The 14,475-nt window shown below is 38.9% G+C and overlaps 1 protein-coding gene and 1 non-coding gene across 8 annotated transcripts in view; one reads left to right on the forward strand and one right to left on the reverse strand.

Moving 5' to 3' along the window:
- Positions 1 to 14,475, forward strand: part of ATP11C (ATPase phospholipid transporting 11C (ATP11C blood group)) — a 168,951-nt gene that overhangs the window by 79,014 nt on the left and 75,462 nt on the right. For 6 of the 7 annotated variants that reach the window (XM_027092390.1, XM_027092394.1, XM_027092392.1 and 3 more), the window contains exons 3-5: positions 3,166 to 3,255; positions 4,027 to 4,107; positions 5,936 to 6,043. In XM_027092390.1, the coding sequence (XP_026948191.1) occupies positions 3,166 to 3,255; positions 4,027 to 4,107; positions 5,936 to 6,043 (279 nt within the window). The remainder of the gene's footprint in view (positions 1 to 3,165; positions 3,256 to 4,026; positions 4,108 to 5,935; positions 6,044 to 14,475) is intronic. The other variant, XM_027092391.1, reaches the window with a different exon arrangement.
- On the reverse strand, positions 13,495 to 13,567 carry TRNAA-CGC (transfer RNA alanine (anticodon CGC)). Its single transcript has one exon. It is a non-coding gene; the product is annotated as a tRNA-Ala (tRNA).

Here is a 14,475-nt window from a genome sequence, read left to right on the forward strand (position 1 = left end):
TAGAGAAGATGAAAAATGCATTGCATATACTTGGAAAGCTGGCATTTTTCTGGAGAAACTTTTAAAACATGTTCTGAATGTCACGGTTGCTTTTTAAGTTTATGGTTGCACATTAAGATAGTATAGAAATCCACTTACTGACTTCTCTGAGCAAGAACTGACTTATGACCCAAAAAAATCTCCATTTTCATCATTGTGTATGAAACAAATGCTGTAAACATATTATTCCTGTGAGTTAACATTGTTTTTGGTTTGTAGCAACTGACTAAGTATGAGAGTCCACTTTTTAGGTAAACAAGGCAATTTGAATGAATAACTTGGTATTAATGTGGCTTTAATTCAATTTCAGTTTTAATTAGAAAACTCTTTTCTTAGTCTACATCTAGACTAAAGTTCATTCTTTATCTCACAAACAGTGGGAAATAAATGAAGCTTTTAGGCAGGGAGAGGTCATGTGAACAGAACCACATTTTGAAAAGGTCATTCTCATTGCTTTGTGGAAAATGGAATGGAAGGGAACAAAAGTGGAGGCAAGGAGTCCATTTAGGAGGCCAGTGCAGTAATCCAGGTAAGAGATGATGGCTTGGACAGCGGTGGTAGCAAATATGGAAAGATGTCCCAGAGATATATAGGAAGCAAAAATGGCAGGACTGGTAAGGAATTTCTTGTAACCGGTGGTTAAAGGTGTCTTCCAAGTATCTGAATAACATGGCTAAGTAGATGTTCTTGTCATTCACTGAAATAGGACATCCTGAAAGAGAACTAGATTTGAGGGACAGAGAGAGCATCATGGATTCAATCTCCTTTTACATGGCTCTGTGCCTTCTTGCACTGGGTTCTTTACCACATAAACTCCCTCTAATCTTTCAAGGCTCAGTTCAGAAGTCACCTGCTCTTTGAAGCCTTCTCAAGCTTCTCTTGGGTAGGAAAAAAATCATAACTTCTACTGTATCCCCATAGCATTTTGCTCATGCTAGTTTTATGACATTTACCACATTAAATTGAGTGAATACATGATTGTCTTTTTGGCTATAACATAAATTCCTTCTGGGTAGAAAAGCCATATCTTGATCTTTAATGTACCTGCTAAAATCTTTGTTATCTGGGCCACTGCCTGGCACACAGTAGGTGCTTGGTGAATTGAACTGAAATGCACTGCACACCAAGTGGGGTGACTCTTGTGAGCATAATCTAGTTCTAGTTTTACTAGAAAACTGCATTGAAATAATGTATGCTATATTGCATTTGTATTATAATAAAGAGATGAGAAGTTGAATTTGCTTTTTAGTTAGAGCAGTGGAGGAAATAGCCAAAACACAGGTTTTAATCAAAATTTCTTGTATGCCTTCTACATGCTGAACACTGTTGCAGGCACAGAAGGGAAGTGATCTTATGATGTGTATGATATGCTCCCTGACCTCTTAGCAGTTCATGACCTGATATAGGAAAGAAGAGGGCGTGTTGCAGTAGTTTCCTATAAAGAGAATAACCAGAGTTCCTCAAGGAAACAGTTCATTTAGTGAAACACAGGTAAACAAACAGTGGGGGCCTGGAAGCAGCAACAAAAAATGTTCCCTCTCAATGTGTTAACACCCCACGGAGGATTCTAACAGTCCCTAATGTTTGTTTGTTTAATTAAAAACCCTTTACTTAAGGAACAGAAGGTCAACAAGCTAGAAGCTCAGCTGTTAGCCTGTTGTTGGAGTTTAGTTTGTTGTTTTAGAAAGTTAACCTTCAGTTATCGGGACAGTTAAGTGCTGATCTGAACTACGGCAGCTTCAAAGTGACTGGATCTGTGGTTTTGATCCCTTTTATTTTTGGTCACAAGCTGCCTTGGGAACCTGAAAACTGTGGACTCTCTTCTCCCAAGTGATACACATCCACACACGATTATGCACTTCATTTTGAATGGGCTTCCCTGAGGCACTTCTGTGAACGCTGGGGGAAGAACCTTCTAGGTTAGCGGAACCTTGAGCCCATACACCTTTTAAAGAGAGGTTAGTAGTAAATCCCCATCTGTCGTATCATGCTCTACAACTTTGGCTTTTTCAGTCACCCCACCTAATATAATGGACATTTTCTCACATATGGAGACCATTCAAGTATAAATTTAGATCTTTAGATTAAGAAACATTTCTTGGGCTTCCCTGGTGGCGCAGTGGTTGAGAGTCCGCCTGCCGATGCAGGGGACACGGGTTCGTGCCCCGGTCCGGGAGGATCTCACATGCTGCGGAGCGGCTGGGCCCGTGAGCCGTGGCCGCTGAGCCTGCGTGTCCGGAGCCTGTGCTCCGCAACGGGAGAGGCCGCGGCAGTGAGAGGCCCGCGTACCGCAAAAAAAAAAAAAAAAAAAAAGAAACATTTCTTTCTTTCTGGTTTCTGGTCTTCTTTATTAAGACATCTAGAAAATCCAACTTCTGGTGATTTTAAAATTACCTAGTCCTTGAGCTTAAGGTATCAGTGAGAAAGAAGGTCTTTGTGATTTGACAGTTGGCCCAAGAGTTTTCTCCACCTGCCAGTGTACAATTTAGCGTTGAAACCTTTACCTATTACCAGTTAACAAAGCGCAGGGTGGTGCGTTGTTGATTAAAATGAAAGCCCTCTATGACCCAAGGTTATGTGTACACCTCAGCTGTCACAGAAGTGGGAAGCGGTGATAGGGACAGAATTATACTTGTGATGATGATCAAGATTCCAGAGGTTAGCTCAGCCAACTAATTTATTGTCTACTTTATGTCAGGCATTGTGCTAGGTGTTGGAGAAAAAGTAATAAAAAGACAGATGAGGTCTGCCCTTATAGATCTCATTGCCTATTGAGGGAGGAACTTTAATTAAATTATGCACACATATAATTATTCACTGAAACGAGTGTTATCAGGGAAGTATAGGATGATATGAGAGCAGATAACAGGGAACATAATTTAGATCGGGTCGGGGAAAGCAAAGCTGTGGGACTAGATGGCCCAATTGGAATGCTCCAAGTGAAAACTTCACTCCTGAAGAGAATGTTTATATACTCTACCTCTAAGTACACGCTTATTCATATGTTTGAGGTTTGGGTTTTAACATGCTTTCAAAGTGTTGTGATAATTTGGAATCATGAGTCATTATTATTAATATTTTTCAAGTTTCCTTTCTAATAATCTTTTTTTTCTTCTCCCCTTACAGTATACACTTTGGAATTTCCTCCCAAAGAATCTGTTTGAACAGTTTAGAAGAATTGCAAATTTTTATTTTCTCATCATTTTCCTTGTACAGGTAAGAGCTCCATTAGAAACTTAATTTCCTTAACCAAGTTTCAATCCATTTCTAACCTTAAAATGCCCTGTAATTAAAAAGTTGTTTCAGGGCTTATTATAATAAGACTTGTTAAAGTACTAATATTATATTTTAAGATATATGTGATTTTACATATTTCTAAAGTAGCTCTTTTACTAGAAAACTCTAGTAAAACATCTAGACTAGTCTGCATCTCATACCACATGCTCTCTTGCCGCTGGCTTCCTTTATTTTCTTACAGGTGCCACATGCCCTCCTACCATAGAGACTTTCTATACACCCTTCACTGCACCTGGAAGGCCCTCCCTTCCATCTAGTTGACTTATATTTACTCTTCAAATCTCAGTGTCTCACTTGTTTTAATATCTGGTTTTCACTGTACGCTGCCAGTTCTGTGAGGGCAGGGACTTTTCTCCATCTTGTTTAAAATAAAGCAGCATCTCTACAGCCTGGCTGGTAATAGCACAGAGGCTGACAGAATGGTGCTCAACAAATAGATGGTAAATGAATGGATGTATTTCAGTCAAGGGGTTAGTTCAAGCTGGGATGAAAACTAAGCCTAAATTTAGAACTATTTTCTTAAACTTACAGCTATGTGGATTGCTTTTGTTTTAATGAAAGTTAACATTCACCCTGCTACCGGAATGTGTTTTGTCTGCATTTCTGTCTGAAATGTTTGTAGCATGTAAGTGCTGCATATGAGTTAATGACTTATTTTCATTTTACTTTCAATTTAATTTCTTTACCTAGGTCACAGTAGACACACCAACTAGCCCAGTTACCAGTGGACTTCCACTTTTCTTTGTTATAACTGTTACAGCCATCAAACAGGTAAATTTCTAGTTTACAATTGTACTTGCATTTCAGTCCTGTCTGATTTGAATTTCATTGTCAAAGGTTCTTTTTCACATTTATATCGGGTGGGTATCCTTGATGAATTTAGTTTATATTTGGTTTTTATTGGAAACACATGAAAATTATTGTAAGGTGCATCTTTAATTTCTTTGCTCCTTTCTTCCTATTTGTGTGTGTGTGTGTGGCGAGGGGGGAATATAACCCTAAAAGGAGAGCAAGTAGAAGGTGCAGCTCAGTGGGGAAGTGAGAGGTGAATTTTTAATGTGCATTACATTTTTCATTGTGCTATATCTGTCTGAAAAATTCCCATTCTTGTGGACTTTTTAAATTGCTGCCTATAGCAAAGAACTCAAGAGCATACTTGAGTTTCTTACTTTAATTTTGTTGTCTTTCCTGATGCTGCTGAAGGGGGTCATGGGTAGAAGAGACTTTTATTCTTGTTTCTTGTCAAAGTTCATACCTGCCACAGTTTATGATAGTGCCTTTGAAAAATTCCAGATGAAATAGAAAATGGAAACAGGAAACTGGAGGTGAAGGGGTGGGTTAGCAATGTTTATCATGTAATCGGAGAGTCCATAGGACCTGACAGATGACAAGGATACTTTTAGACAGTACTTACCAAAAGTACTTTAAAAAGTATCCCCCAAAACTTCCAAACTGTTTGCTTAACAATATTGGGAACATGGTTATCTTTCCTCTTGGGTTTATCTGGTCTTCTATCTTGCTTACCAGGAACTGCAAGAATATTTTATCAAGTGTTTGGTTGCTATATAAAGACTTTTGGAATGTTATTTCCTTAGGCTGTTAGGATTATTTTCTTTAACATCATAGAATTGCTGGTTCTAAGAATAGCCTGTATGGTTTTCAAAAGTTCTTACTGATTCAGTTTACTCCCAGTACTAGTTCATGTTGGGGCCTTTCTTTCCTCACTGACATCACAGAAAGTACCATATGAAGTGATAGCCTAGCATTGCCATAAAGAAGGACAGAAGAGGAATGAATATATAGCAGCTGAGAAAAAAAGGGGAAGGCGATCAAGAGATTTTTCACACAGTTAGATTTGAAAAGGTACACTCATTATTATAAAGAAAGAAAGCAAAGTGATGTAAAAAAAGAAGGAGATCATGCTAAAACAAATGAACGCCCTCCATCCGTAGTTCTTTTGGCTTAAATTTACTCTAGACCAAAGGAAGCCCAAAGGAAAATGAACTCTGATTACTTCTAACTCTAAAAAATGAACAACAATTTGTATTTTTTTTTTGTCACCAAGTCAGTGGAGAAGTTTAACCGTCGTTCTCTAAAACAACAGTTTTAGATAGATACTGTTCCAAAATAATCCTCCTTGCCTTTTCTATTCTCTGTCCCTGGGGAGGAATTATATTTCCTCAGAGATGATCACTCCAGCGGTCTACTATACAAGAACATATTTAAGTGATTCGCTCTATAAGAAAATAAAACTTTTTTCAAATTAAAGAGTAGAAAAAATTAACATTAACTTGAATAAGAGCAGAATTAGAAAAATAAATCATATCCTTCACAATTGAAGAATGCCTGTGTTTTTATTAATACTTACCTATAGAATGCAGACACCTTTTAACGCAATAAAGCTATAAGGGATATTTTGAAAGCATATCTTAGTTTTTGCTGCAAAAATTTACAGTGTTGTCTCTGTAGCATTCTGAGTTGAAATTAATACTGTAAGTATAAATACCTGCTGGTGACTCATAGAGGGGGTTATAGAAATTTATTAACAATTTTACTTCATTATGTGAGCTTGATTATGTCCTTACTTTTATCCTTCTAGGGATATGAGGATTGGCTGAGGCACAGAGCTGACAATGAAGTCAACAAGAGCACTGTTTACATTATTGAAAATGCAAAGCGAGTGAGAAAAGAGAGTGAAAAAATCAAGGTATTAAGTTTTGTAGTTCATTCTTTTTTAAAATTACAGTAAGAACACATCATTTTAAAATGTACAATTCAATGGCATTTCGTACATTCACAGTGCTGTGCAACCATCAACACTGTCTAGTTCCAGAACATTTTCACCACCCGGAAAGGGAAACCCCCATAGCCATTAAGTAGTCATGCTACATTCCTCCCTCACCCAGGCCCTGGCAACCACTAATCTCCTTTCTGTCTCTGTGGGTTTACCTATTCTAGATATTTCATATAAATGGAATCATACACTATGTGGCCTTTGTCTGGCTTCTGTCACTTATTGTTATGTTCTTGAGGTTCATTCATGTTGTATCCATACTTCATTCCTTTTGATGATTGAATAATACTCCATCATATAGCTATACCATATTTTGTCTATCCATTCATCAGTTGATGGACATTTTAGGTTTTTTCTACCTTTGGCTATTAGGAATATTGGTAGTATGAATATTCATGTACAAGTTTTTGTTTGAACACCTGTTTTCCATTATTTTGGGTATATACGTAGGAGTAGAATTGCTAGGTCATGTGGTGACTCTATGGTCAACTTTTTCATGAACCACCAAACTGTTTTCCACAGCAGCTATGTACCATTTTATATTCACCAGCAGCGTATGATAGTTCTAAAGTATTGTTATTTTTTAATATCTCAGGCAATTTAATTTTTTATCCAAATTAATCATTGTTTCATATTACCCAATAAGAGTCCTGTCGATAAAATTTTAGACTTGTCCACATCAAATAATATTTTTTGTTCCCAACAGGTTTTATTTTAATTAATAGTAAGGTTTACTTTTTAGAGCAGTTTTAAGTTCACAGCAAAATTGAACAGAAATTATGGAGTTGACATACACCCCTTTCTCCACACAGGTGCAACCTTCCTCATAATCATTATCCCTCACCAGAGGGGCATATTTGTTATAATCAGTGAACCTCCAGTGGCACATCATTATAACCCAAAGTCCATAGTTTAGATTAGTGTTCACTCTTGGTGTTACATATTCAGTGAGTCTGAACAAATGTATAATGACCTATACACTATAGTATCATACAGAATCATTTCACTGCCCTAACCATCCTTTGTGCTCTGCCTATTCATCCCTCCCTCCAACCCGGGTCACCACTCTTCTTTCTACTGTCTCCATAGTTTTGCCTTTTTTCATAGTGTCATGTAGTGAAAATCATACAGTATGTAGCTTTTTCAAATTGGCTTCTTTCACTTAGTAATAATGCATTTAAGTTTCCTCCGTCTTTTCATGGCTTGATAGCTCATTTCTTTTTTTTTTTGTCCAAATTATTATTTTTATTTTTTTAACATCTTTATTGGAGTATAATTGCTTTACAATGGTGTGTTAGTTTCTGCTTTATAACAAAGTGAATCAGTTATACATATACATATGTTCCCATATCTCTTCCCTTTTGCGTCTCCCTCTCTCCCACCCTCCCTCCCTATCCTACCCCTCTAGGTGGTCACAAAGCACCGAGTTGATCTCCCTGTGCTATGCGGCTGCTTCCCACTAGCTGATAGCTCATTTCTTTTTGCACTAAATAATATTTCATTGTCTAGATGTACCAGTTTGTTTATCCATTCACTTACTGAAGGACATCTTGGGTGCTTCCATGTTTTGGCAATTACAAATAAAACTGCTGTAAACATCCATGTGCAGGTTTTTGTGTGGACGTAAGATTTCAGTACATTTTGGTAAATGCCAAGTAGTGTGATTACTGGATCATATGGTAAGAGTATGTTTAGTTCATAAGAAGCTTCCAGGCTGTCTCCAACATAGCTACCCACTTTGCATTCCCATAAACAGTGAATGAGAGTTCTGTTACTCCATATCCTGGCCAGCATTCATTGTCAGTGTTCTGGATTTTGGCCGTTCTAATGGGTGTATAGTGGTATCTCATTTTTGTCTTAATTTGCAATTCCCTAATGACATATGGTGTTGAACATATTTTCATATGCTTACTTGCCATTTGAATATCTTCTTTAATGAGGTATCTATTAGGTCTTTGGCCCATTTTTTTATCAGATTGTTCATTTTCATATTGTTGAGTTTTAATAGTTTTTTTGGTTTTTTTTAGTGTATTTTGGATAACAGTCCTTTATCAGATGGGTCTTTTCTAAATATTTTATCCTAGTCTTAAGGTATTATTTATTTATTTTTATTTTATTGTGTTATTGGGATAAAAACACATAATACTAAATTTACCATCTTAACCATTTTTTAAAAATATTTATTTATTTATGGCTGCATTGGGTCTTTGTTGCTGCGTGTGGGCTTCTCATTGTGGTGGCTTCTCTTGCTGTGGAGCATGGGCTCTAGGCGCATGGGCTTCAGTAGTTGTGGCTCACTGGCTTAAGTAGTTGTGGTTCGCGGGCTCTAGAGCCGCAGGCTCAGTAGTTGTGGCGCACGGGCTTAGCTGCTCCGCGGCATGTGGGATCTTCCTGGACCAGGGCTCGAACCGTGTCCCCTGCACTGGTAGGTGGATTCTTTTTTTTTTTTTTTTTTTATTCATTTACTTATTTATTGCCTGTGTTGGGTCTTCGTTGCTGCACGCAGGCTTTCTCTAGTTGCGGCGAGCAGGGGCTATTCTTCATTGTGGTGCGCGGGCTTCTCATTGCAGTGGCTTCTCTTGCTGTGGAGCACGGGCTCTAGGCATGCGGGCTTCAGTAGTTGTGGCACCCAGGCTCAGTAGTTGTGGCTCGCGGGCTCTAGAGCGCAGGCTCAGTAGTTGTGGCGCACGGGCTTAGTTGCTCCGCGGCATGTGGAATCTTCCCTGACCAGGGCTCGAACCCGTGTCCCCTGCATTGGCAGGCAGATTCTTAACCACTGCGCCACCAGGGAAGTCCCGGCAGGTAGATTCTTAACGACTGCTCTGGCAGAGAAGCCCTTAACCATTTTTGAGTATACAGTTCAGTAGTGTTAAGTATATTCACATTGTTGTACAGCAAACCTCTAACCCTTGGTACACACTTTTCTATTTTCTGTTTCTATTACTTGGATTACTTTAGAGAGATACTTCCTGTGAGAGGGAACTATAGTATCTGTCCTTTTGTGACTGGTTTATTTCGCTTAGCATAATGTCTTCAAGGTTCATCTATGTTGTGGCATATGACAGGATTTCCCCTTGTTTAAGGCTATGTAAATACTCCATTGTATGTATATACCACACTTTCTTTATCAGTTAATCTGTTGATGGACGTTTGGCTTCCTTCTACCTCTTGGCCATGTGAATAATGCTGCAGTGAACACAGATATACAAGTAACTTTTCAAGATCTTGCTTTGAATTACGTTAGATATATACCCAGAAGTAGAATTTCTGGATCGTATGGTAATTATATTTTTAATTTGTGCAGGAACCTCCATACTGTTTTCCATAATGGATGCACCATTTTATGTTAGTGTCTAGATTACACAAGGGTTTCAACTTCTCCCTGTCCTCTTGAGCACTTGTATTTTTCTGTTCTTTTGGTAATGGGCATCCTGATGGGTATGAAATGATATCTTGTTTTGGTTTGGATTTTCATTTCCCTAATGATTAGTGATGTTGAGCATCTTTTCATGTGCTTATTGGCTATTTATATATCTTCTTTGGAGAAATGTCTGTTCAAGTCCTTCGCCCATTTTTTAATCAGGGTATTTGTTTGTTGTTGAGTTGTAGAAGTTCCTTATATATTCTGGATATTAACCCCTCATCAGATATATGATTGGCAAATATTTTCTCCTATTCTGTAGGTTGCCTTTTCACTGTTGATTGTTTACTTTGGTCATGTATTCTCATTTTCTAATTTTGATATTTGTCCTGTGCTTTTGGTGTCATGTCCAAGAAGTCATTGCCAAGTCCAATGTCCTGAAGCTTTTTCTCCATGTTCTTCTGGGAGTCTAATGGGTTCAGGTCTCACATTTAGGTCTTTCATTCATTTCAAGTTAATTTTTGTATGTGATGTAAGAATCCAACTCTATTAATACTTTTACATATAGATACCCATTTTTTCTAAAACTATTTGTTGAAGAGACTGTCCTTTCCCTATTGAATGGTCTTGGCACCCTTGCTGAAAATCATTTGGCCCTATATGCAAGAGTTTATTTCTCGGTTCTCTATTCATTGGCTTATGTATCTGTCTTTATGCCAGTCTTAATTTCTGTTGCTTTGTAGTACGTTTTGAAATCTGAGAATGTGAGACCTCCAAGTTTGTTCTTCCTTTTCAAGATTGTTTTGGCTACTCAGGGTTCCTTGAGATTTCATATGAATTTTAGGATTTTTATTTTCTATTTCTGAAACAAATGCCATTACACTTTGATAGGAAGTCCATTGAGTCGTAGATCACTTTGGATAGTGTAGACTTTTTTTTTTTAATTTTTTAAATTTTTGGCTACATTGGGTCTTTGTTGCTGTGCACCAGCTTTCTCTTTTTACGGCAAGTGGCGGCTACTCTTTATTATGGTACGCAGGCTTCTCATTACGGAGGCTTCTCTTGTTGCGGAGCACGGGCTCTAGGCACAGGGGCTTCAGGAGTTGTGGTGTGCGGCTCACTAGTTGTGGCACGCGGGCTCTAGAGCGCAGGCTCAGTAGTTGTGGCACACAGGCTTAGTTGCTCCACGGCATGTGGGATCTTCCTGGACCAGGGCTCGAACCTGTGTCCCCTGCATTGGCAGGCGGATTCTTAACCACTGCACCACCAGGAAAGCCCATGAAAGGGTGTTGAATTACACCAAATGCCTTTTCTGCATTGACTGAGATGATCATGCAACACATTGTTTATGTGTTGCATTACATTGATTGATCTTCATATATATATCCTTGGATCCCAATGATAAATCCCATTTGGTCATGGTGTATGATCATTTTAATGTGCTGTTGATTTTGATTTGGTAGTGTTTTCAGATTTTTTGTATCAGTATTCGTTGAGGAAATTGGTCTGTAGTTTTCTTGTACTGTCTTTTTCTGGTGATGGTATCAGGGAAATGCTGGCCTCATAGAATAAGTTTGGGGTTGTTCCCCGCGCTTTGATTCCTTAGAAGAATTGGGAAGGATTGTTATTTCTTCTTTAAATGCTTGGTAGAATTCTCCAGTGAAGTCATCTGATCCTGGGCTTTTCTTCTGTTTTTGATTCCTGCTTCAATCTTCTCATTAGTTTTGGATCTACTCAGATTTTTTATTTCTTCGTGATTCAGTTTTAGTAGGTTGTATGTTTCTAGGTATTTATCTATTGGCATATAATTGTAGTAGCCTCTTATAATCCTTTTTATTTCTCTGCCATCAGTTGTGATGTCTTCTCTTTCATTAGCTGTTTGCATCTCTCTTTTTTTCTTAGTCTAGCTAAGGGTTTGTCAATTTTGTTAATCTTCTAATTTTGTTAGTCTTCCAAAGTTGTTTGTCAATTTTGTATTATTTTTAAAAGAATGTTTCTATGTGAATATGGATTAAATTATAGAACCTAATGGAAATCAAATCCTCCAGAAAAAGGGAACAAGATATATGGAACAGAAAGAGAAGAAGGTAGGTGAAAATACCATTCCAGAATGATTCAGTGCTGTGGTATGAATTCATACAAAATGATACTCTCCTCCCTATATGTTTATCAAGTATTATCACTGCTGAATTATTTATTAAATACCCGGAATTCCAGGCATAAGTTGTCCATATCCCCAGCAATAAGTAAATTGTCTTGCATCTTTTATAGATGGGAGGAAGGCTACAGAGTGGGAGGGTTACCCAAGTTTGACATAAAATGTCTTTCTTCCACTCTTTTTTCTTTTCTCTGTTCTCTGCATCCCAGAGGGAGGACCTTGTGATGAATTAGAGTGGTTAGGATCTGAAGTTTTCAAACCAGTCGTAGAAACTCAGCTTTTTGTTCACATAAGAACCAAAGGCAGCATAAATGATTCATAGCATTAAATCTGTTGCTCCCAGGGCACAAAGTAAAATTGCAAAGCAAGTAAAAGCCTCCCACAACTCTCCTTTTCTCTCCTTTCCTCTTTCTGTTTTTGCTGTCACCCCCCACTGCCTTAGAAGGACCCCCATCTTCCACCTTTCCTCACCAGGCTACTTCTCCTTGAGGCTGACCTCAACCAGGTATAATCTGAATTACATCAGTTTTTGCTGTTGTGTGAAATGCTCTTTGATTGAGCCCGTTCTGGAGTATTTGTGTGTGGAAAGAGATGCCTATAAACTACAAGTGTCCAAGTGTTTGATTGCTTGGCTGGGAAGTGTGGGGACTCTTGTTAAGCAGGAGAGTGACTTATTCTGTATCCTCAGTGCATTGGGAATTTTTTGAAGGGTTTTTCAAAGCTAGGGGGTGACTTGATCTTATTTTTTAAGAAAAGACAACTCTGGAGAGTGAGCACAGTAGAGGCACGAGCAAAAGTAGAATGAGGGAAACCTGTTAGGTGGCTACTGCCGTAGTATAAGCAAATGATGATAAGAGCTTATATTAGAATGATAGTAGAAGAGATAATAACAGTAAAAATAGTTGTTAACATTTATATGTTACATAAATATGCCAGGCACTCCCTTTTACATTCTATTAACTCATTTAATCCTTACTTTACAGCAGTCCTATGAAATAGGTACTTTTGTTATCCTCTCTTTACAAATGATGAAACTGAGGCATAGGGTGGTTAAGAAACTTGTCCACAACTAGTAAGTGGGAAAGCTGGGATTTGAATTGAAGCAAGTCTGGGTATGGCATCCATGCTCGTAAGCACAACTTTGTCCCTCCTGTCTCGTGATCAAAATAAATGTATGTATTCAGGATGTTTTTCGGAGGTAATGTGTGGACTTACTGATGTATTCCATGTAAGGAGGGAGAAAAAGAGCAAAATAGAATAAAGATAGCCTCCTTGATTTTGGCCTGAGCAACTAGGTGCATTAAATAGTGCTATTAAACAAAATGCTGGTGCTAGGGGCTTCCCTGGTGGCGCAGTGGTTAAGAATCCACCTGCCAATGCAGGGGACATGGGTTCGAGCCCTGGTCTGGGAAGATCCCACATGCCACAGAGCTACTAAGCCCGTGCGCCACAACTATTGAGCCTGAGCTCTAGAGCCCGCATGCCACGACTACTGAAGCCTGTGCGCCTAGAGCCTGTGCTCTGCAACAAGAGAAGCCACTGCAATGAGAAGCCTGTGCGCCACAAGAAAAAGCAGCCCGCACTCGACGCAACTAAAGAAAGCCCGTGTGCAGCAACGAAGACCCAACACAGCCCAAAATTAATTAATTAATTTTTTTTAAATGCTGGTGCTATTAAATAAGCTGGAGAAGAATAGGTTTGGGGGAAAAGGTGGGGATGAAGGGAAATCAGGAATTCAGCTTGGGCCATGTTAATTTTTTTTTAATATTTATTTGTTTGTTTGTTTGTCCACGCTGGGTCTTAATTGCGGCACGCGGGATCTTCGTTGTGGCATGCGGGATCTAGTTCCCTGACCAGGGATCGATCCTGGCCCCCCTGCATTGCGAGCACAGAGTCTTAACCACTGGACCACCAGGGAAGTCCCAGGCCATGTTAATTTTGAGATTCCTGTTAGACAGCCAGATGGAATTGTCAAGCCTGGAGCTCAGAGATGTTTTAGGTGGATACAGAAATTTGGATGGAATCACATAAAACATAGAGGAGAGAAACAGGCCTTGAGGAATTCCAATGGAAAAATACAGGTATTTGTAAGGGAAAGAGTATGGGTTTTGGCATTAGAAATATTGGAAGAGTTTCTTCAGGTTTACTGATGATTTCCTTTGTATCCAGTATGCTTATAAGCCCATTGAAGGATATCCTTACCTCTGATAACATGTTTTTCATTTCTAACTTTTCCAATTGCCTTTTTTTGGGAGTTTCCATATTTATGCCCAAATTCCTCATCTGCACGTGTATGTTGTCTACCTTTTCCAGTAAATAGTTTAATATCTTAATCATAGCTGTTTTTCTATCCCTGTTTCATAATTCCAAAATCTGAATATTTCTTTTTTTAAAAATTTATTTTAGTTATTGATTTTTGGCTGCGTTGGGTCTTTGTTGCTGCACGCAGGCTTTCTCTAGTTGCGGCGAGCGGGGTCTACTATTTGTTGCGGTGCGCGGGCTTCTCATTGTGGTGGCTTCTCTTGTGGAGCACGGGCTCTAGGCATGTGGGCTTCAGTAGTTGTGGCATGTGGGCTCAATAGTTGTGGCTCATGGGCTCTAGAGTGCAGGCTCAGTAGTTGTGGCACACGGGCATAGTTGCTCTGCGGCATGTGGGATCTTCTCGGACCAGGACTCGAACCCGTGTCCCCTGCATTGGCAGGCAGATTCTTAACCACTGCGCCACCAGGGAAGCCCCAAAATCTGAGTATTTCTGAGGCTGGTCCTATTGACACCTTTATCTTTCGATGATAGGTCATTTTTGTCTTGGTTTTGTGCATCTCATTT

Source organism: Aethalodelphis obliquidens, unplaced genomic scaffold (assembly GCF_003676395.1).
Source record: "Aethalodelphis obliquidens isolate GAN/ISIS:26980383/991018 unplaced genomic scaffold, ASM367639v1 scaffold78, whole genome shotgun sequence".
Classification (NCBI taxonomy): Eukaryota; Metazoa; Chordata; class Mammalia; order Artiodactyla; family Delphinidae; genus Aethalodelphis; species Aethalodelphis obliquidens.